General features: G+C 38.9%; 2 protein-coding genes across 2 annotated transcripts; both read right to left on the bottom strand.

Moving 5' to 3' along the window:
• Nucleotides 1-3065: 3065 nt before the first annotated feature.
• On the bottom strand, nt 3066-8840 carry HOXB9 (homeobox B9). Its single transcript, XM_007061923.4, has 2 exons — nt 8062-8840; nt 3066-5021 (listed from the first exon to the last, which is right to left on the bottom strand). Exons 1-2 carry the CDS (start codon nt 8567-8569, stop codon nt 4786-4788), a joined length of 744 nt encoding a protein of 247 aa, XP_007061985.1. The 5' UTR covers nt 8570-8840; the 3' UTR covers nt 3066-4785.
• A 4414-nt stretch (nt 8841-13254) lies between these two features.
• LOC119564541 (homeobox protein Hox-C10-like) lies at nt 13255-24497 on the bottom strand. The gene is given in 3 exon segments (XM_037887102.2): nt 13255-19172; nt 19174-19346; nt 23386-24497. Coding segments are annotated over 3 exon segments (828 nt in total). The 5' UTR covers nt 23927-24497; the 3' UTR covers nt 13255-19058.
• Nucleotides 24498-24638: the final 141 nt, after the last annotated feature.

The following is a 24638-nucleotide window of genomic DNA, read 5'->3' as shown; positions in this document are numbered from 1 at the left end:
TCTTTGATTCATTCTTTTTCATTTCTGAACATGTAAATCTTAGATTTTAGCATAATTAAAATGTTGGCGTCTAACAAACCGAACTAACGGCGTAGAAGACAAAATAGCAGTTTTTCAGATGGACGTTTCAAACAGATGCGTGTTTCATTCCAAATCCTGCTAGCATCCAGATTCCCAGATTTACCTTCTTTTGAATCTCATATAATTTACACACGCAGGAAAAAATAGATGTGGCCTGTAAAATCGGCAAAGTAGCTATAATTAACCCTATATTTTATCTCTCAGGATTATTCATACTCTTCTGCAATACCCAGTTTGTTGTTTCTAATGAAATCAAGGTGTTATTAAATAGCCTTAATGCTGAGGAACGGGCTCGTCTGCGATTTTTAACATGGAGCAACATCGCCATCTAGCGACCATTCGAATTAAAAATCCCCCTAGCCACACAAACAGATGAATCCAATAAAAACAGAGTAGGGGAAAGGTGGAGGGATGGAGGCGCGGGGGGGTGGGGGGAGGGAGAAAACTTATTTGTTGAGGGAGGGGTGAAGCATGGAAATCAGGAAACGGTTCGTGACATTTTTTCGGATAGGTGGTTATAAAAAAGTAAAAGCAAGCCCCGGAGTTTTCTGCAAACTATTCCTACCATCCAGTCTTTTTAGTAGCAATAAAGCAGGGAAAATGGGTTTGCTTCTGAAAACCACTATTGTTTCAAATTCCGAGACTAAACAATTGGGCATTCTCCTCTGGAGGGGGAAGGCTAGGGCTGTAAACAGATAAAGAGCTTCCCAAGCCCAGACGTCTCGCCAGAACTTCTGTGTATGTGTGTGTGTGTGTGTGTATGTGTGTTGTTGTTGTTGTGAGTTTATGGCTCGGGATTCTGGCAGCCTGGAATTGCTAAGAAAGAAAGAACAAAGGGAAGCATCCAGAGTGCTGGATTTTCACGGCATCTGCAAGAAAAGAATAAAGAAGAATAAATTAACATACTCCCTTCCCCCCACCTCCACCCCTTAAAAAAAATCCCTTAAACAAAAACTTTGTATGTGATTGAGGCTGAAAGAAGAGTATTTACGTGTTGGGTTTCCCCACATCCCCAAGTCATTGTAGTAATTTAGGAGCTCCTGAAAGTTTTCTTGCACTGTTTGCTTTACAGCCGTTTAGTTCTTTAACCTTCAGAAATTTATACCCTGTAAAGTTTTATAGCGGTCATATTCTTTTATTGCAGCACACTGCACGTATTTTTTTTATGACAAGTTACTTCCCTTCCTCTCTTTCTCCAGTAAGCTCCAAAAATCTTTTAACTTATTTTGTTTTCTTTGGGCTACCCTATAGAAAGAGGATTTTCCCCCCATCTTTTTAAAGTAAAATGTTGCCTTTTAGAGCACTCTTTCTTTATGTTAACAAAATTAGGGGAAAGAGAATCTTGACTGTATTTCTCATTGTTTCCTGCTGATCTGAACTTTAGGGTCTAATTTTTGTTTGTTTGTTTTACTTTCCAGGCACTTATGTTTCTGCATGAGACATAAAGCGTAAAACGACTTCTAAATCAGGAGTTACTTATCAAGCCCTAGGGAAAAGGAATCCTATGTTATATATTCTGGTCATTCCTACCATAGGTGGGAATATTTTATTTCGTTTGCAAAGATTTTTTTAAAATTCCCCACTCACCTTATGGCCATTGTAGCCTATCTAGATTTAAAATAACGGTGCATCTAACCCAAGAACGAAGGTCTCAGAAATACTTTGCAAAATTGATTTAGAAACGGAGTAGGTTAGAGTAGAAGCCAGGAAACACTTACTACACTGGAAATGAATTAATTTCTTTTCTTCTATGGACACTTTTCCCCCACCTACACTGGCAAAAAATTGATCTTTATAATACACTTAACGAGCCACTATAGAACTCAGGAAAACACACTGAAAATATTTCTGAAATTTTAGATGAAGCAGTGTAACACAATGAGAAATAGGTATTGTTGTTCTAAAATCGATTTTTATTCTGGAGCATTAAACATCTGTGGAAAATACATTTGGGCTTGTGCAACAGAAAACAGGGTTTCCAACAATTTGTTCTTTAAAAAAACAAAATCCTCTACTAAAACGAAGTAACATTTTTTACCATATTTAAAAAGCTTATTTCATTGTTGCCTTAAAGATATCCGCTCATCACCACAATGCTAAGGAAAGTGAAAAGAGATGTTATATCCTAGAGTCCAGTAGATTGAACAAGTGAATTAAGTTATGGGTATTATTTGATCGTTTGTTTGTTTCTAAATAGTAAGTGTTTAGATAAGCCTGTCTTGGATCAGTATGGAACCATATGCCAGATTTAGGCAGTATATTCAGTTCGTTAAAACTAGACTTTAGATTCATTTGTCCTTCTTTAAATGAAGAGAGAGAGAGAGAGAGAGAAAACAAAATATAATATACAGAACCTCAAACTTTAACAGGCCCAATCCTTGCTTTTCACTTCAGATGATTTTGAAAGTAAACCCAATGATCCTTTCCCCTTTTTTTTCAGCTCAAAATGGGGGGAAATCCTGTTTTTTTTAAATTTCTTTTGAGAAGGAAAATTTCCATACAATGTGAAGTTTAGGTTAGATTTAACACACTGACGCTCTTCAGCAGTTAAAGTTGGAAAGTTTTACATGAGAAAGTCGAGGCTTAAAAAGCATCTGAAGATTGGCCTTCAGCATTTTCAGATCTGGTTTCTAGTCGACTGAAACCTTTCTTTTAAAAATGGGAGAAAACTAAACTTGTGTAAATTGCAGTGTACAGAACAGCGCAGCTATTGCCTCTGATCTTCAGATAATCTGAAAAGCAGGGGCAGGCTCCGAAGATGAAAATATCCCTCTCGAATCTCTAGTAGTATAAAAATCTTTTCCTAAAAGTACAAGCAGTTTTCTTGTCTATGAAATTAGAATTGTATTGTTCTGCTCACACATCACCAGAAATATATTTCTTTTTTCTCCTTTTACATTTTTTTTTGTTATTAAAACGTGCCACCATACACTGTGTTATTCCTAGAAAGACTTTTGGTAGCTTGGTATACAAATGTGCACACGAAAAAAAAAAGGTAGGTTTATTTTGATATTCGTCATCATTCTTTGAAAAGTAACAATTGAAGATCTCAACGTATACTCAAAAAGCCACATTGGAAACAAAACAAGCGTCAACGTCCACAGAAACACAATCACAGACACATTTTACAATACCCACCATATAGTCAACTTGTACTAAAGTTACTCCCCCACCTCCCTATCTCCCTCCCGCTCCTCTCCCACCCTTATTTCCCCCCTTCCCCCCCAAAAAAAGTTAAATCTTACAGAGCGATAAGGGAATCACAGTCGTGGTTGGACTGGTATAGAGAAACCTCCAAGAGATCTTTCAGATGAGAATTCAATTCCTTCCAGCATGAAATGAGACCTCTTTTGTAAACAATTAGGATACATATTTGTTACGTTAAATGCACACACACACACACACACACACACACGAAAGCCAACCACAAGACAATTACAATTCTTTTATGTCACTCAACCAGTAACAGTGTTCTTTTTCGTGTGGAAATGCAACAGCACGTATTATAATGTAATGTAAACAAGGTATCAATGTAAAACGTGACTAACTCATTTCTAACAGATCAGAAGGAAATATTCAAGTATAAACTTCTCATCTGAAATATCAGGGGAAAGAAATGTACAACCAACAGCCGTGGCACTTTACCTCTGAAACAATCTAATTCTTTAGGAAAATTCATTTCACAATAAATTATAAATACTCTAACACTAAGAACACAAGTTTACCTTCTCTTATAGATCTACTTAGGTAGGGTTTTTTTTTTGTTTTCTGTTTGTTTTTAACTAGAAAAATGTCATTTTTCCCTCTAAAAGTTAGAAATAAGTTGGAAAGGGGGGTCTTTTTTGTCTTTTTTTTGTTTTTCTTTTTTCTTTTTGTTTGTTTGTGGGGGGGGTTGTTTTTTGTTTGGGGTTTTTTTGTTTTTGTTTTTGTTTTTTTCTAAACAATTAACACTTTTGTTCTGATAGACTTTTCAAATGATCCCGCATAAAACTACCAGGTTGGGAAGATTATTTCTAAGATTATACTAAATTCTCTGGTCAAAGTCACTAATCCACCACGGAGCGATTAAAACAATTTAAAAACTAAAACAGAGGCGCAGTGGGATATTTGACTGTCATTAATCTGAATACACCGGTATAAAGTTGGTGAATTGAAAATGGTGTGTTGTATGCAATTAAACTCGAATTTTAAGAAAGTGTCTGCCTTCTAGTAAATGGTCTGGTTTCTTTGCCACTTCAACTTATGCATGTGGGGATCGGTTAAGAGACACAATCATGTAACGTGGTTACAGAAAGACAATGGGATGTGTCGTGGGCATAGACTATGTTTATTTACGACAAGGTAGTGCTGGTTGTTGGAATTTTTGTTTGTTTGTCTTTCATTTGGAAAATAAAGGCATCATATCCTGATGGCAACACAGGCTACGGACCTGGCATGTCTACACTGTGTGGGGGGAAAAAACCACAACAAGGAACAGAAACAAAATCCAGCACGTGTCCTAAATCAGGATTTTCACCTTCACATTAGTAGCTTTCTAACTGGCAACAATACGAAAAAAAATTATAAACTTCCGGCTTGCGAAGGTGGAACCAAATTCCCCCCCCCCCCCATGTTTTATATGTCATCATTAGTATAGTTCGGAAGCTATCACCCATAAATATAGAGGAAGCTGGGAGACAGAGCATGGCATTTGCCTCCTGTATCTTATTCTTTGCCCTGTTCCTTGTTCATTTTCTTCATTTTCATCCTTCGGTTCTGAAACCAGATTTTGACTTGTCTTTCACTCAGGTTGAGGAGTCTGGCCACTTCGTGTCTACGGTCCCTGGTGAGGTACATATTGAACAAAAACTCCTTCTCTAGCTCCAGGGTCTGGTATTTGGTGTAAGGGCATCTTTTTTTTCTGGAGGAGCGGGCATGGAGCCAGTTGGCCGCTGGGTTGGCTGAAAGACAAGCAGTAAGGTCAATATCCTGTTCTTTTCTCAGAATGGTCTTAATCAATAATACCACCAAATTTATATAGATGAATAAATGCCCACTGAGTTATGAGGTACCAGGAAAAGGCTACTTGAAAAGCATATACGTTGACAAAAGTATATCCACCCACCTGGGAGTATGGTTGATGTATAGGATCCCGATCCTGCAAACAATTACGCACGTGCTCAGCTTGACCACCTGCAGTGGCCCCATTGTATGCCAAGGTAGCACGATTAAGCACGCCCTAAAGTGTCTGCAGGATCGGGACCTATACGTGTATAGATGCATGTATGTGTGCATGTGCCTAAATCCACACACACACGCGTGTATGTAGATGAACAGAGAGTAATTTATGCATCTATAGGCATATTTTGCAGATATATATCCATTCCTATCTGCATTGTACTTAAAATACATAGATTACTTCTGAATAAGGCATCAATAAATCATGCCTATTTTTGCTAAGTGCCAAGCAATAGTCCTAATAAACATCCCTTCGGTGGGCTCTGGTCAATGTTATCCAGAAACACAATTGCATTTGCAGTTGTATTATAAATGTAAGTAATGCAATAGAAAAGAGCAAAGTTACATACACACCATCCCCCTCCCCGCTTAACGTGGCATTGGAAAGAAGAACATTTTATAAACACTTTCCAATAATTTCATCGAATCAAGGTGGAGACAAAAAAGATTTTGGAACAAAGATCAGAAATAAAGTCTGATGAGTACAGTATCCCAGATCATTTGCATTAACAGCACACTAGCTTTAGGTGCCAAAGGTATGCTGGTGAATTTGTCACCAAGAAGGTGTGCTGAAATATTTTTGGGGGGAGAAATGCTTTGCACACTTTTACTAATTACATGTAAACATTGAACTGACTTGGGGGAATAAAATGAAAAGATTATGACCCAGATCACAGTCTTCTATTTTACTTCCTTTGCCTCTTCTGAAATTATAGATAAAGTCATAAACCTGAACATAAATTAAATGGAGCATTATATTTAAAAAAAAACACGCACAGACCAACACAATGTTTCCTCTACATAAAAGGAAATGTATTGAATATTTTAAAAATAATCCTGTTAATCTCCCACTGTAAGTACTGCATCTTACAAATTTGCACGGCTATTTCCTTAGTGGAATTGACTTGATCTAATATGCAGAATTAAATATTAAAGAGGAAGAAAGCTGTTAATAATTGATACCGTTAGTCCTGCTACCTATCTTTTAATGGCAACGGAGAGGTTCTTCTTCATAAAAGATCTTCTTGGAAAAAAACATGACATTTTATACAGGAAGGATAGGTTGATCTAGTGACTTTACACAATGCTTTAACCCAGCAAAGCCAATGAGAAATGATTTTTGGGGCAGGTCGTTCTTTTAAAATCAAAACAAATAAATGAAAATCTTGTGGCGGCACGAGCTTCCTTATTATGTAATATTAAAAATAAAATGAAACAGCCAGTGGGAGTGGTGGGAATGCTCTCTGAAAATCAGCTCCCTCTTCCAGTCCTGTTACAGATTTTTTTTGCTGGCATTCTATCAACATCCGCCAAAATCAAACTGTTATTTAAAACACAATTTGCGTCTTAACCGCATACTGTAGAAACCACAGAGTAGCCTGTTAGCGTGGATACCTGCACCTTCACAACGCTGTCCTGGACAAGATTCGTATTTATTCCGTTTCAGGGACATTGAGCACCGAGCCTGGCTCTGTTAATTCTCCCAAATCATTCACCTCACTCGCAGTTTGTTCTGGATCTCTGCCCAGTACAATAGACTAGGACTTTCTTTTTGTGCACGGGGTAAGTTAAATGATGGACATAACGCCACCACTGCACACAGGGAAAACGTATATTTTTATTTGTAATCACGTAGTTGCAATTGCAATATCCGTTACACGTTGCAAAAAAAAAAATAAAATAAAGATAATTTAAGAAGGAGGAGAAATCATTGTGTAATTACACATTCTAAACATGCTGGAGAGTTATTCCTTCGGCGAATATTGCTCCTGGATACACTATGAATTGGGCTGTCAAGTTCGTTTTAAAAACGTGTGCATTCCATGCAAAATATTTATAACGGGACTGAATCTTGACTGGTTTCACCCTCCTCTTTCTAGACTGAGAAGAGCCCTGTTTTACCTTTCAGGTACAATAAAGAAGCACGAGCTAGCGAGAAGCTGACACGCGTGATATTTTGCTCGAATGTCCTTGTTTTGGGTCTAAAGCTGTGTGGGTGTGCATCTAAAAGTGTAGCTTTATACATATATGTATGTATTATAAATGCAAGCGTTTGCTCCACGTTGCAGAAAACAAGTCACGAAAGAGACACAGGATTTGGTTTAGCAGGTCACCAGTCTGCTTCAGTACAAATAAAGACTTAAGTTCAGACCCCCTTTCCTGTTTGGAAGCGTGGCTCTGAAGTATTCATACCCTACATTTCATAAACAAGCAAAAAAGAGGCAACTTGACAGATGAAACAACGAGGCAGACCGTCAACTTCGGATCTCTCAAGGTAAATAAGAGCAGCTAGCATGAAATAGACATTGTTGCTGTTTACTTCTCCACGTGAACTCTTCCACCTTTTTCTTTTCTCACCCCCTCCCCCGGTTTTATTCCATTTTTCATCCTCCATTCCCTTTCCTCCCAATATTTACGGTTTTTTCCCCCCTCCCCATAAACATCACCCTTTGCTAGGAAAGCGACGGTTTTGGAGCTTTGAATAAGTCTGGAAAGAATGCATGCCAGCAAAGAGGAAGGCTTGATCAAGCTTTTTGCATTTGCTCTGGACTCTACACTGCGTAAGGAGTTTTAATCAAAGCAATGCCATTCTCTTCCCCACCACCACCTCTTTCCACCACCACCACCTCCTGTCCTTTAGGTTGGCACCAGTAATCTGAGAGATTTTCTTTCAGACATGATTTTAACTTTGCTTTGCATTGTCCCGTTTTATTGCACCGCCTCAGCTTTTATACTGTTTACTTCCTCACTTTTATAACTTACTTTGATCTGGCCTGTCTTTGTCCTCGCTTCCTTCACAAACTTTATTGTCCTCGAAGCTGGGCCTTTGATTGGAAACGATCGCCTCCCTTCCAGCAGAAGTTTCTAAATTGTACTCCTGTGCTCCTTGTTTATGGACTTCCCCGGGGTGCCCCAGCAGAGGCTCTGATTTAACTGATCCCTGCCCGGGTATGTTCTCTGTTCTGGGCACTGGATCCAGCCAGCTTCGTAGATACCTGCTATCAGAAGGGACGCTTTGATGTTGAATATATGGATGATAGACCGAAGGAAGGGTACCAGAAGAATGTGGATTCAGAGGAGTCCAGGAGGCGCTGAAAACTGGAGGTTTTGGCTGGAAACTACAAGAGGGGAATTCTAGATGATCATTATGTCCAGCTTGCCTGGAACTTGTATATTGCCCAGTTGAAAATTTAGCTGAAGGCGAGTCTTCACTGTCATGACTTATAATAGAGTCGACATAATAATTGCTAAGAGTCCCAGAAATGGACATTCTCAGACATCATACAAAGCACGGTTCAATGAAGGGAAAAAATATATAGAGAGAGAGATAGGACAGATATAGATTTGTACTCTACCCCCTTCTCCAACTTCCTAGCCAACAAAGTACAGTTGGGCTGCTGTGTTGTGAGCTCCTAGCAAAATGATTGGTCAAACTTTTTTCGAGCGCCTGATAAAGCGTCCGTGGAGGCGTAAATCAATCGAAGGCGAGGGGGCTGAGCAGCGCTGTCATTCGCCCTTGCATTCCATATCAAGGATGGATTGTTTTATGTTTATGCAATGTTGCAAAGCGTCAGTAGTTTAGAAAGCCACGAAACATACAGTGAGGGGCTAATACGCCTTCATAGATTTGCTTCTGAAACATAAGGGGCGGGGGGGTGGGGGAGAGAGAGAGACACAACACGCGGATCTCTCTGGCTTTAATAACCATCGTCTGGCGGGGAATAGAAACGAAAGCAAATCTTTGCCATTCAGTTGCCCAAGTGCAATTGTAACAAGCCGGAGAATGTGGCACAATTCGGCCAAAAAGTTAGTGATTAGAGAGAGATGTTGATGCATTGTTAAACGAGGGAAGGCGCTGCGGTTATAAAGCGTTCACCCTTCTGGAATGGGTCAAAAACTGGATTCTTAACACAGGAAAATAACCGGAGTAGATTTGAAATTTCAAATGTCATTGTAATGTATCTGACATCATAATTTTGCCGGGCGGACCATAATACCTCCATTGTCTATAGCTGGGTTTGTCTAAAATGGAAAAAGTAAGAATGCATGTCTCGGTACTTCACCAGTGTAACCCCAGAGTTGTGTTGCTAGGGCTGAAATAGTCGCATATACCGCTTGAAACTAGAAGCCTTCCTTTAACTTTACAAGGCTAGTAAAATACAGTGTGGCACGGATCCTGCTTTGTTACAGAATGCGTTACACTTGTGACGGTTAAATAGTTTAATAACACTTACATTAGCTTTCTTTGATTTTTATAGCCCTGAATTTATTGCCTGTGGAAAAGAAAAGGGCGGGGGGGGGGGAAGGAGGCTTTCACATTGTAGACTGCAGCTTATGGCTCGCCACCCTACCCCACTCCCACATTCACATATATGCATGTATGAAAAAAAATTCCACTTGTATGTAAACACGGTTTTTTAAAACGGGGTGGATTTCTTTTTGCTAATAGCTCAGGAAACGAGTAACAGGCTTTTAACGAGATACAGCTACTAACTAGTCTGGACCGTACAGGAAACAGCGTCCGTCCAGGCAAATTATGGCAGATGCATTCTTTCCAAGAGGGTTACACTAAGATTTTAAATGCTGGTTAAATTCTGCTGTGACTATGTGCAAAATTATCCCCGGTCTTCGTCTGAGCTATATAGAGTCTGGACGGATTTGCCTCCTTGCATCTCTCTAGAGTTCTTCTCCTAACACAGAATTCTTTTTAAAGTTAATCGAATATAACTTGCTCAAAATATTACCCATTAAGAATATTTTCTAAATTTACTCTGATGTATATTTGATATGTCTTTAGGAGCTGACTAATAATCAGATATTGGGTGTTAAGTGATCATCTTCCAATTAAGAGAAAGCAAAACAAACCTTTCTCCTCTCTCTCTTAGTATATAGATAGAGATATAGCTAGAGATATAACATACAATGTGTGTGAAATATCTCTAAGACAGAGGCATTTTACTAGTGGAAAATGTTAAAGGCACTTAAAAACCAATCCCCAAGCCTTCTACATTTTCCCTTAATTCCCACAAAATGTGTCTTATGTAAGCAAGTGAGCTATAGAATGCGTAGAATGACATATGTCTAAATCTCCTGGATGTGTCTTCTTCTAGATGAGTTCTTATTAGTAAATAGGCTCTTCTCTAAAATAAATCGGGGTGGTGGGTGTGTAAGGATTGTAAATATTCAATCCTGTATTTAGTATTTTTAATCACATCAATACATACATCTGGCAATAACAACAAAAGCGCTGTTTCTTTCACGGTTTGCAGACCCTTCTATGATATGTTCATATCCACTGGTCTGGGGTCTTGAAATAGTGCCGTGAATACATTTACACAGGTGACGAGTCCAACTGGTTCAGATTCTACCCTCAGTTACATCAGGGTAAATCCAAAGTAACTCCATCTCCAATTGGATATAAATCGATGGAAGAACAGAATTCTGACCCACTGAGTTCCATGGGGCTCCTCATAATCGTAGTTACTCTCTTGGGTAAGTGTGCGGGACCGGGCTCCTTAAGGAACAATCTCCAGTGTGTACCAGTAACAAAAAGGGTTTGTGTAAAACGCCTTGGGTAATCCTTGCGTTTTCTAACTTTTTTTAAAACTTCCCTAAGAGTCGAAAAGGCTCCGAAATGAAAATACCCCGATGTTATTAAAAGTGAAATACGAGCTTGCTGAGTACTTTGTCATCTTTCTCAGCTGTATTGCCTTACAGGAATGATTTTCAAAACTCAATCTCTCTCATAACGGATTCGGAGGAACTCTCCAAATGTTATGATAGCTTGAAAAGGAGTGGACAGATTTAAGTGCATTGTGGCCCTCAAACTTGGTTGGCTGGTGGGAGTGTGTTTATGATATAAATGATGGATAAACAGCCACGGCGGTGGTGGTGGTGATGGTGAATAAGTGTGTATGGAACTATTGAACATTAATTGAAGCCAAACACCTGTTCTGGGGTTGCAAGATAAATTGGGCATGTCTTACCTGTAATAAATATGTTCTTGGAAAAATCCTGGTGCACCTCCTATAAATAATTATGAAGCATGTCAGCTGCTGAGTATATAATTTTCTGTAGTATATAAATTAAAACCAAAAAGACTCCAAGAGCGTAACGCTGAAACAGAATCCAAAGGTCTTGGGATCCCTAGTGAATGGAAACCACACAAGGAGATCTGCAGAATGAATCTATTTTGGCTACTTTGGAGGTTTCTGTTTGTCCGATGGTTTATTTTTAATTTGCATCACCCATATTTCATCTTCTTGTATCCTTTTGGGGAGGGGGGAAGGAGGGTTGGAGGATGGTCTGTGTTCTTCTTCACAGCTATATTTTAATACCAAATCTATCTGTTGTGAAGATGCACTTTTATGTGTGTACTGTTTTCTTTGGTGTACATTGTAGAGAATTGGATGATAATAATAACGACACACACCAGAAACTGCATGAAAAGTTCAGTGCTTTGCAAACAACTTGGACCAGGAAAAGCAAAAGAGAAATTGACTATATTAGAGATTCTCAATGTAAATTGCAAGGGTGCAACTTTGATATATTTGGACAGATGACGTACAAGTTCTGCTTGATTTATGTACTAGATGGATTCATTTTAGAGCTGTGCATTTATGAACTGGATACAGGAAGCGGAACTGGGAACAGTTATTTCCCAGAAATCTAGAATAGCCGCTTTTTTTGGTTTTGTTTTCAGCATCCCTGCCAAACTTTCCAAGTCCTTTTGGCTGTGAGGAAAAATGCTAAATATTTTGTGCTTGGACTGGAAAGCCAAAGCTTTTTTGAACCCAGCTGCTATTTATAAATAATATTTATTGTTTACGGGAGGGGAAAGAAATAATTTCTAAATAGCTCTTCCCCTTGAAACACACATCTGCCAAATTTCACCCTGAACAATCAGCTACTTGGGCTGATAGTTCTCTGCTGAAAACAGCCAAATATAAAGTGTGTTTTAAATACGAAGATTATAACTCGGTGTAACAGTCACATTTTACTGATTTATAAGATCTGACACAAGAAAAAAAAAGACTATCCATTTCTTACCGGAACCATATTTAAACCCCCCCCCCTTTTTTTTAAAGAAAAAAACCTGTTGTTGCCAGTTATTAGAAATGGCACCTTTTCCCATGAGATTTTTCTTCCTTATCTTCCACTTGAAGAAGATGGAACCGTTCTGCGGACACAAAAGCTTTGATCCGGTATTCCTTTCTAGGGCAAAAAACCCATTGACCTCAATAGTTTTATCTTAAGACAGAATTGGGTAAGGATTGTAGGAGTTCTGAGCCAAGAGGCCAATATGGCGTCTGTGCACAATGTGTATCATATCCTTTCATTTAAGAGAATTTCACTGTGTCATGCAGTTTTTCTTTTCAGTACATAAGGGCAAGATGGAGTGAATAAAAGTTGGGAATGAACTTCATAGCTACCGAGCGACTGAACGGCCAGATTCCAAGATAACCCCAAATCCCAAATATTCTAGCGTTCATTCGGCAGCTGGGAAGAACATTCAGCGTTAAAGAATAACAACCAAGCTAATAACTGATTAAAAGGGAATAAAAAGAGAAAGGAAGCAGACTTCAAAACTCAGCATAAAACAGCAGCATAAAACAGAATGTTTACATTTACACAAGTCTAAAAGGTTATGAAAGGAAATTCAGTCAGGGGTACTTGCAAAACTCATGAGGAGGGCGAATAATTAATAAATAAATAAATAAATAAATAAATAAAATAAAAATAATCAAAAAGGTCCTGAAGAGTAAAACCTTTCTTTCAAAAAGTGAAATAAGTTTCTGTAGCCTAAAAGCAGAAGCATCTACCTTTACCACTTCCTGTGTTGCCTCTGAGTATGAATACCGCCGTCTGTTCAAAATCCGCAAGTGGTGAGTGGCTGGGGGTGGGGGGGAAGAGGAAATCCTGGTCTGAAGAGAAGCAAAACAACTTACACATGTGGACAAGAAACGAAACTTTACTCTGGCTAAAAACACTATCCGAAAGGAGGGTTGTAATCTTAGCAGTTAATAACGCATTTAGACCCCTGGTACAGTAAAACCTTGTGTGCCTTTTAAAGGACAAGCTGTGGGAAAGAACATTAAAATAAAAGTGGGATTGTTGCTTTGAACCAGTATTGTGGCTGCTACAGTCTTTCGCCCTTTGAAAGAATATGATAAGTTGTTTGAAATAAGTGGGGGTCTGAGTCTCCTCTGGCTGCATGTGGATTTTCACAGATGGAACTCCACTGACTTCAGTAGAGTGGCTGCTGGGTTAGTGGGATCCGAATCGGGTCTTGGGATATAATTGGGACCCAAACATATTATTGGAGGGGGAAGAGGGAAATGGAATTAACAAGCCGTGGTAGTGAGAGAAGGCCGGTGGCTTCCACCCAGGGACAGAAGGAAAAGAAAAGCACACTAGAATTAGGTCGTTAAATAATTCCTTCAATAAAATCTATGGCATGAGACCTTGCCAAGAGAGAGAGAGAGAGAGAGAGAGAGAGATGGGGGGTATTCTTTCAAATAGCTATTTTTACAGCACTTTGCCAACAGCTTAGACTCATACTGAATGGGGTTGAGAGAATTTTAGGTAGACTGGAGCGCTGAGAAAGAATAAGATGTTGGGGTTAATTTGGTGCATTTAACAGGAGTTGTTCATTGTCATTCGCGTGTGTGGCGGGGTTGGGGGAGTGCAGAGCAGGAGCTGATGTTATTTTGCAAACGAATCAGTTATTATACGGAGCTTTCTGTAGCAATCCCAGCATCGCTGCTTCTCCAGGTGAAGTCGCTCTTATCCTTCTGATTTGGAATGAAAAGAAAACAAACTGCTTCAGATATAAGCCAGGCAAATCAGACGCATCATGGCAACTAGTTTTTAATTCACAAATAGGATGTTTCCACTTTTTCCTTCCCACCGCCCTTTGGAAAATAGACCCAGTTCTGTTTTCAACCCTGGGGGTTCGGGGGGGGGGAATTCTGATCTCAGTTACAGCACTGTAACTCCATTAGCTTCAATGAACCCTGCTGTTGTCTTTACACTGGGGCAAGTGAGATCAAAATCTGGAGGCCATGCCTTTACAAGACAGGTTAGTGTTCGCCTTATGGGGATACTATTACCTAGTCGTTGATTATTAACTTTGCAAGATTGTTCATTTCCGGAGCGATGTTCTGGTGATAACATAAATATTACTTTGTTTCTATTATAAAGACTCACAGAACTTTTTAAAAGTACGGAATGCAAATAGTTTTATGCTGACTTCCTCCACCCCCCTGTTTTTTTCCTGAATGGCTGCTAGTTTAATAGGGAAGATGGGCACATTGCCTACAACAATCACCAGTTGCAGGGATAAAGCATGCCCCTGGTTAAAGGCTATAAAAAAAGTTTTTTACCATTCCGACCCTAGAATAAACTGAATTCACAGCAATCCTTCGGCTACAGAAGAAATAGCAGATGATATTCTAAACTTGGATATCCCCTCCATCTTTAATAATTCGAAACTCAAAGTGTGAGGCAAGCACACTTAAAAAAAAAAATCTTGCCCCAGACTATATAATATTTACTTTTATGCTCATTTCAGAAACTGGTATACAGAAAGGTATTTCTATTCTTTGATATCATTACACAGTATAAATATAGTTTTTAGGAGCCTACTAAAGTGGAATATTTTAGGTTACCGAGAAATAACTTTGATCATCAATATTTCTACCACAGTGGGAGGCTTGTATTTAAACACTTTTGCATGCATTATCCTTGGTTAGCTTCATTTGAAGATCATATCTTTTAAGTTAAACGATAAACTGTTGTTTTACTACTAAAACGAAAGCAAATTATCTACAGCCTCACACGGAGGCGCGTGTGTACCCACCTGTAAAAATATTTTTAATTTATCAGTATAGAAAAACACCAATGTGCATGTGGAGTACATAAGTAGCATCTGTTCTTAGTCCATATTATGTTAAACTCACATTGTAGCTACCGTGTCTATTTCGGATGTAGGTAGAGAAGAAACAGGAGAACTCAAGAGACAACCGATTGCACATTACCATTCAAACTATGTCTGATACATAGTGAAATAACTGAAATAGAAAGGTTTCAGAGTAGCAGCCGTGTCAGTCTGTATCCGCAAAAAGAAAAGGAGGACTTGTGGCACCTTAGAGACTAACCAATTTATTTGAGCATAAGCTTTCGTGAGCATCCGATGAAGTGAGCTGTAGCTCACGAAAGCTTATGCTCAAATAAATGAAATAGAAAGTTACAGTTGTATGCATCTTTGCAATAGGGTTTATAATGAACATAACTTAATAATACGGGGCAACTGAAGAAACCTGGAGGGAGTTTTAGTGTGTTCCCTGAATTAATATTTTATAATTTAAGCATAGATGTGGATTTCTTATTTCAAAAAAAATAAAAAAAAAACTCCATTCCCTTTATATACATAAAGGAATTAGAAAATATATTTTTAAGAAGTCTCCTGTCGGGGGAACGGATCCTGATCCCACTGAATTTAGTAGGGGCAGGATGGAGCCCTTCATCAGTTGTTAAATTGTTTTGTGCGTCATTATACATTCTTGCAAAACGGCACTGAAACAGAATTTTGAAGGAAAAAAACCCCAAACCCCTGCCTGCATAATCCCTGGTTTTTATTCTTATTTTTTGCAAAGCTAACAGGGACTGTTGCCAACTTGCTTAGCCCTTAGATACTAAAAAATTCGTTAATATGGTTTGAGCTGACAATAAATAAATAAATAAAGGAACAAATAAATAAATAAATAAATAAATAAACGTACCTATCATTTTCCTCTGATCCAACTGCCTGAATAAACAAAATCGAGGAGAATAACTGGAGTAAATCAGGTAGTTTTATGTTCTTGTGTTTAAAAATAAAACCCCAACAACATGAAACTACCTAATTCACAGAGCAGTTCTAGTTCTTTCCTGGGTCAAAGGCTAAAATTACCAAGAAAGGCGCCCGGGCGGCCATTTTGTTTGACATCACTTGCAATCTGAACTTTTATAATAGAAAACAGTTGCTAGGAAACAAAAGCAACAAAAGGGTCTTTTCAAAGACAAAAAACCCCTACGATTTCACGAAATATCCATTCAGATTATTTCCTATGTACAGTGTCTAGAACGGATCTCTCCTGCAGGAGTTTACAAATAGTTTACAAATAGACTAGAGGAACCAGTAAAATACTATTGACTTTGAGAAACAAACGATTATCTCAGCTATAAATAGAGCACAAAAATTCATCAAGCTTTTAATAAAAGCAAATGAAAGCATCTTTTCCCGTGTGAAAATATTTTTTGAAAAATCTGATTTTTGTTAAAAAAAACAGCCGCCAAATATTTGGACAACTTCCTGCTGACAATAACAATAACATAAAACCAGTGAATTCTGGAAATCAAAAATCATAATTCATTTTCTCTCTCCCACACCCCAAAAAGTAAGTATAACTTAATCCAATTTTTCAAAAAGTTTGAATCGATGGGAACGATACGAAGAGCATCGTCACATCTCTTCTATAGCTATAACCTAGCAACCTTAAGGAACTTGTCCTTTTTTGCATTGAATATATAAATGCTATGTTTATAGTGATTATATAAAATAATTACCAATTTTATAAAGGGGGAGAATTAGACCTAGCAAGCTGAGGAGAGGGTGAGGAAAGATGGTTGGATAACAGCCCAAAAAGGAGTTTTTGCTGAGGTTCAAGGTTCTGTGAGATTTCCTTAATTCTTAGAAGACTTTTAGAACTTTTCAAGAACATGAAACGATTTAAATTTAGATTCCTTTAAAAAATATAACACTGAGATTTTCTACTTCAGTTTTCCCGCTGCCATCGTTTTTTAAATGTCATAAAATATAAATTAAATGTCTTACCTCGTGCGTTGTATTCTTCTATAAGTGGGTTAAATAAATAAATCAACTCACTCGAAAGACAATAAAGTAAAGATAGCCATGTTTCTAAAGTACAAGTTTCCTAGCGTTTAAAAGTTCATTAGAAGAAAAACCAAACCAAACCAAACCCACCACAACAACTAGTCCGAGTTCAAGAGATTCAGGGAGGAGCCTGAAACTTGACTATAACTTAGCTTCATTTCATTTGCAAAGCCTTTAAAAGACTGGACGAGGTGGTATATAAATCTATTGTACCGGAAATACAATAAAACTTAGCCATGTTGTTGAACTTCAAACAGTTTACATCACATCAGGCGGTGAACAGAAAGAAAACACAGATTTAAAAGAAAACACCACAACACCACCATCCAACCATACATTATAAAAAGAGAAATAATTTACGATCAGAATATCAAGCAGCCTAGATTTTTATTTTTGTGCAATATTAGACCTTTTTTTTAAAAATTACAAGACATAGAAAAAATATTAGTAAGCCTCTCTGGCATCGACTGGGATTTAAAACAAAGATGCACTTTTTATTTCAAATGTATCGTTTCGTTTTTGATCACAGTCATGACTGTGCGCCAGAGAGGGGCAGGTTCAAGTTTAAATCAAACTCTGGAAAAAAGTCAAAAGGCTATACTGCTATCAAACTTTATTTGCGTTTCATTGACAAATAATCCACACCCCACACATGTCAAAACGTCTTATATTGAATTCTATCTGCTACAGAGACTTTTTTTAAAAAATTGAAACCACTAGATCAAACATTTTTCATTTATCTTCTTCAAAGCTTCCAGCATTGGAGTGACGTTGGTACTGAGAGCTCTTCCACTTATACAAAACAACAGACTGGAAGAATATGTTTATCATTGAGCTTTCACTGCTCAAATTTGGAAATTAAATACCCCCCCCCCCATCAAATTACAGACTGAAACATAAGTATAACGACCTAGATAAGTGTGAAGTACAAAACGGCACGTGCCATATAATTTCACGACCAGGTTTAAAATAAATAACGCAGAGCTTAATAATAATCATAATAAAACTACATAAACTATATATTGGTTTTAATCCTTGAGCTGGAATAACATTTTAAAGTAATGGGATTTCCCCCACCTCCACCCCCTTTTTGGCTGTTGCTGAAGTTCTTCAAAAGGTTTTAAATTTAGGCGTCACAGACCAGCTCGTGCTCTCATATAGTTAATGGATATCTTAGCTATAGGACAACTTCCACTCGTCAAGAGATACCTGCTAAAATAATTAATAGGCAAGGGAAAATGAAAGTGTATGCGTATATATCAATATATGTATATCTGTGTCTGTATCTATTTTATATATATATATATATATATATATATATGCTTTTGACGCTCAAGTTCTCATTATGCTTTATTTAGACCTGCACCACGCTATGGTTTTATTAAAATATTGTTACAACAGCTGTTTGTCAGAGTTCCCATCCATCAGAACTAGCCTCTGGGAGTATTTGTCATCAGTTCTGTAAGAGTGGGGGAATATTTTCAACCAGAATGTGTTACATATGGAAGGTGCTTATAGCATTTAAATGGATAAGATTAAAAAGTTGTCTTAAAAACCCTTACTGTCTAGCATTGTACGAGCTCCATCCGAAAGAAATGTCAGTGGGGCTATTTCTTTAGAGTGAATTCTTTTTAACTATGCTTCAGCCTAAGGGATATATCACAAAACACTAAGTCGGAATATTTCTTAACCACATGGTTTAGGAGATAATAAAATATATATTTGAAACCCCTTAACATTGTTACAGCCGCGGTAACAAAGACAAAAAAATAAATATTACCCCTCCCTTTCTTCCCCACAAATTGATTTGCGTTGGTTTTATTTAGTCATTTGTCACAATGAGAACTGAGCTGTTAAATTCTGGTCGCACCCAATTATCTCTGGTCATTTTTTTCAGTTTCATCCTGCGGTTTTGGAACCAGATTTTGACTTGTCTAATCTGTGAAGTTGGCACTTCGTCTGACCTCTAGGCGGCGCTCTCTGGTCAAATACATAAAGAAGAATTTCTTTCCCAGCTCCAGCGTCTGGTATTTAGTATAAGGGCTTCTTTTTTCCTTTCCACCCTTTGCAGTCAGCCAGCTGCCAGTTATAGCTTCAGCTTTTGAATCCTCTGCCAAGTATAAGACAAACATTTGTAACTGTGTTTTGATGCAAATGAAAAAGAAAGAAAGAAAGAAAGAAAGAAAGAAAGAAAGAAAGAAAGAAAGAAAGAAAGAAAGAAAGAATAATTTTCTATTCATTAAAAGAATCAGAAAACGCAACTAATTTGTCCACTTTAAAAAAAAAACTAGTTCTCTGTAAACCAACTTCAGAGGAAGGTACCTGAATTTAGACTGTCAGTAACAGTCTTTTAGCTCCTTTTTCACTGAACCCAGGTATCTGTTGTGAATCCCAGATAAAAGAAATTGAATTATGCTTTTAAAAAATAGTTTCTGTAAGGCATGGAATAACCAAGATTTTCCAGTCACAAGCAGTTTTATATGAGATAGCAACCCAGGAATGAAATTAAAACCAGAAGCCTTTATATTACACATCTGCATAGTTTTACCGTTTTCTTATTACCAGCGGAACCCACTTTATTATATTAGTAGTTCACTGATGTTCAGGCGTACATAAATTAAGCAAATGCATCACATTTTGCGAGGACCAGTCTTACAATACAGACTCAAAGACTAAGGCCGCAGCATCACACATGGCGATTAGCAAATTAATACAAGGCGCGCAGTGAAATAACCCTGATCAGAAATAATGAAACGACACAGCCTTCATCTCCGAAATTTAGAAGCGAAAGCGATTGGCTGGAAATGTCCACAGGCTATGTAAGACTCCAAGGACCAGTGAAAATCATATCCAGTATAAGATGTCATATCCCACCTTTATGTGTGCATATACTAGAATAAAAGAGTGGTGGAAAAAATTAAGGGGGAAAAAGATAAAGATATAATATAATAATCCTTGCAAAACTGAAAGAGACACCATCAATTTGTAATTTATGCTCAATTTTTTTTTTTAAAGCTAAAGGTAGCTTCAGGTATTAGACCTGCTCCTGAATCCCCCTGCCAGTTGTCTGTGGTTTTACAATTACATGTTAACAGTTTATGATTGTATTGAATACTATTTGACCTCTTGTTGTGGTAAAGTTTCCCACAAAACAAAGGAGGAATTGACTGTGAAAAGTGAACCTGACTCGACACAAGTTGCTGCTGTCAAATGGGCACAATTTAAAAAAAAAAAATCTCAATCTAATCTCTTTCAGTCATTTTCGGAGACAGGTGCAACGATAGAAAGTCAACATGATTCAGAGAAAAGCGATTTTTTAAAAAAATCGACGGTGTCCATTTAAGTGAGTCAAAGAACTCCATAGGAAGCCATTCGACACGTCATTTTGGTCCGTCCAGCATACACCTGAACGTATTGAAAAACAGCTGTCAGTGAATGTGTTTCCAGGGCCCAAAATCATTTCTAGACTGAGCCATTTTCTGGATAGAAAACCCTAGAATCCGACTCATACCTTATATGTCATTACAGCATGGTCACATCCCCCCCAGTATGTGAAGAATTAAGCAAATCGAACTGTAGGAGCAAATTCTGTTCTCCATGATATAGATCCTTGTACTTAAGAGCAGAATCAGGTCTCCCAACAGCGGAGAGAAATTTTTCAGACACTAAGAAATATATATAAAAAAACCCTTATGGACCTGGTTCCCTTACAGTTAAAAGTTTTCTCAAAATACTTCTCTTATTGTCTGCAGGTGCTAAATATAAGAGAACGCTTTGTAAGGAAGATAAAAACCAAAAATGTTCCTCTGTGGCAAGGCACAAACGCTAAACTATATTTCCGCAGCAGCGTGCTTCAGGTTTTGTTTGCTGCTTTGTTTTTAATGTATTAGAGGTCAATAGCCTAGTTTCTGTGGCTAATAAGGGACATATTTAAACACACATAATCTAGTTTTGAGTGCAGTTGGGGTTAAACTGATTGTCATGGTGAACGCCAATCCTTAAATTCAGCACGTAACTTTAGTCACATGAACAATCCCTTAGACAACTCACGTGAGTAAAGGCTTCCATGTGCTTGGCAGGATCGAGCTCTCAGTGTGAAAAAGAAAACAAAACCCCAAACTTTATTTTTAAATCTTTATTGGTCTCTGCAGACGCTGCAAAGTTACTGACTCAGTCAGTTGAAATGTTCTTTAATTAGTAGAAGAGTATTTTGGCAGAGTGGCTAAGCCTTAAAAAGTAATTTAGCAGCAGGTACAGCATAATATAGGAAACATTAGGTTGATTGCCATTAAATAATGGAATACCAAAATGTTTTTTTTAAAAAAACTTATTTTATGATCCAATGAGCAGTCAATCTGTATATGCACATTTAACTTTACCAAATTAAATGTTTAGTCTAGTTGCTTCACATATAGCCTCAAGGGATCATAGTGTAAACCCTTTTTTTCCAGGCATTAACCTACCAAAAAAACTTCGAAAGATTACAGCATAACCTGTTTTCAGGGTTGTTGGGTTTTTTTTTTTGTGGGGGTGGGGGGTGTTTGTTTTTTGTTTTGCTTCGAGTACTTTCATTCAGTTACCTTGATTCCAGGGATATTTTTGAAAGAGGTTTAAATCTTTCTAATAATTCTCCGTTGCCAAGAATTAGAACTGCTGATTGACAAAGGCAGTCCAGGAAATATACAAAACTATGCTCTTATTTCAATAAAATATTCAAATTGCTAACCTCAGGTTAGTTTCAGAGGGGAATACAGTTAAGAATTAATGGATTCATTTGTTTAAATAAGCCCGTTGCACTAACAGGTCTTTTTCACGGTTTTCAACACTGTTAGTAGAGAACTAGAGAAAGTAGGGAACTGCCAGGAAATTGAACTTAAAGTTACAATAATTGTGAAGCAAAATGTATATCTATCTATCTAAGCTCTATGGAGAAACAGCACTGTAGACGTGAGGAGGAACATAAACCGGAGGAGTTCTCCCGGAGTGGACTTGGCAGTCCTGTTGAAATGACCGCATAACTTCAAGTCTAAGGGACAGCCCTTCTTGTCCACTCACAGGATAGCAATTACATAACCAATATAAATAGCGCCGTTAAAAATGTATCAGGAAGCAAAGAAATTAGGATGGCTTCGTGAAAATAAAAAGGGTAACTTGGCTAAAGCGAGGTAGTCCATTAAAAGGGCAATCTCACAATTTGGTACTTTTATTATGAAGATCCTGGTTGCAGTTTAAGAAATCCCCACCCTCACGTATACCCCCCAGCAGAAAAGTCCTCTTTGCCATTTCAATAGTTGTGGTGAGTCCACAATTTTGCATAGCCTTGGTGATTTCATTTTAATTCGATTTCTAGGGTCGAAAGCGATAGCTGGCTTTTTAAAGCCATGTTTGATTATGGACTGGAACTATGACCTCCCTCTCCCCCAAATACACACAAGCTAACGGAGACACATATGGGGTGGGGATCTTGCCTCAGATCCAGACATTTAGGGAAAAACAAGGCAAGGCAAGGCTGGCTTTAGGTAAATATTTCAGAGGGTTGGAATGAAATTATAATTAAAAAAACAGGTCTAATTGCCTGTTCGTGTAGCTAAACTGCCCTGGAGTTTCCTACACAGGTGTCTGCAAGTCTGAAGAGAAGAATGCAACATTCTTTGGAATCTACACATGGGAAATTATCAGGGCTCTGCAGGTTATGAAAAGAAACCCTCCAAATTAGTTCCCCGGTCGCCTACCCACCTTTATTCCAAACGTACTGTGTCCATAACTGACTTACCTGTCTGTCTGTGACTTTGGATCTCTTAGCTAGAAGAATATCAGGGCAAAAATGCGTTTTCGTTTACGGTACCGCCTAGACATCGCGAAAAAAAAAATCTTTCCAAGCGCTGGGTTATTTTCTTTTATTTTTAAATCTTTCCTATGGGCCCACTCAGGAATGAGGGCTGTAATTGAGTCGGGCATGAATGCTTGGGTGCTGTAAATTAATTTTTAACTAAAGGGTCATTGTGTTAGTGAGGGGAGGGGGGGAAGCCCACCTTCCCCCCACCCTATCCTCTCCCCCCCGCCCGCGCTCCTTGGCAGTCTGGCTAAAATCACCTTGTTTCGACTGCAAACCTGGTTTTGGCCTTCTTTTCTTTGCTTTCTGTACCCACCTTGTATTTCTTGCGCCGTTGGGTCGTCTTTAGGCCTGTCTAAAAGTGAAGCCTCCTGGAGGAAAAAACGCTGCTCTTCCGTTTTCCCCGTCCCGGGTGATCCATAGCCGGGTTTCAGTCTAATGGACGCTTCATAATCCCCCTTTACCGTATCCGAGCAAGATGACGAAGGGCTGCTTTCTCGCCGGTACCCGGTAGCAGCAGGGGGGGTGAAGTGGTCAGGCAACGAAAGCACCTGGGAACCTGCTGGCTTGGTGGCTACCTGGGGCTGGGAAGAGGTGCCGATGCTTTGGCGAGGTCCAGTCCCGGGGCTGGTGGTGGCCCCAGTTTCGGACTCAAGCTTGGAGAAAGTGGACCCCTCTGGCTGCGGGGCTGGATAGTTCTCGTCATCAAATCCCAAACTGGACGTCTCGTCTTTGCCTCTGGGTGCACCCCCACGGGGATCTCTGTGCTGGGGAGCACCGCGCCCTGCCGGGTCCCCCCAACCTGGGTGGAAGGGAGGCGGAAGGTACCGCAGCGGTCCTGGCTGGTGACGACTCATCTCACCCCCAAAGGAGGTAAGGGAAATGTTTTCCCCCCCATCCCCCAGTTTGCAATGGGAAGAAGGGGAGGGGGCGGAGGGGGAGATGGGGGCCGACAAGCAGCTGTCACGGATTGCTTTGGGCCCTAGCACAGATGGGAGGGTCGTCTGCACATGGAGCTGCACCGGGATCTGTGGGGCTGGGGCTGTGACAAAATATACTTTGGGGGGAAGGGAAAAAAAGGGTCTCTAGCAGTTGACTTATCTGTTGGAAAGGGCGTCTGCGAGCAACTTCCGGCGAGCGAACCAATCCGAGGTGGACGTGACCGCTAGGGCCATCCCATGGTGTCAATTTTAATGGGAAACTTTGCTGGGTTTTTTTTTTTTTCAGGGGACTGGGTGTTTCCCCTCCCCAAAAAGAAAACATCTGTAGCTAAAGTTGAGCTTCTCCTTGTCTCTCCCTCCAAGCGCGTGACTCTAATACAATTATTATTAACCTCCCCAATAATATTTGGGGATGTTCCTGGGTATTTTTTAGGAAAGACTTATTGCATGAAACCTTTGATGGACAAGGGAGAAGGGATCTGAGCTGTGAAGAGGGCGGGAATGTATATCTGATCATGGAAGGCAGACCTCTTCCCTCTACACAGAACTAAATTTTAACAACAAGAAGTTGATTTCCCAATTACACTTTTTTAACCCTGCCTTTGGAAGTTAGGGTTAAAGGAACTGA

The sequence above is a fragment of the Chelonia mydas genome, chromosome 27, assembly GCF_015237465.2.
Source record: "Chelonia mydas isolate rCheMyd1 chromosome 27, rCheMyd1.pri.v2, whole genome shotgun sequence".
Classification (NCBI taxonomy): domain Eukaryota; kingdom Metazoa; phylum Chordata; order Testudines; family Cheloniidae; genus Chelonia; species Chelonia mydas.
Note: the sequence above shows the minus strand (reverse complement) of the source record. Positions and strands in the feature narration are given on the sequence as shown.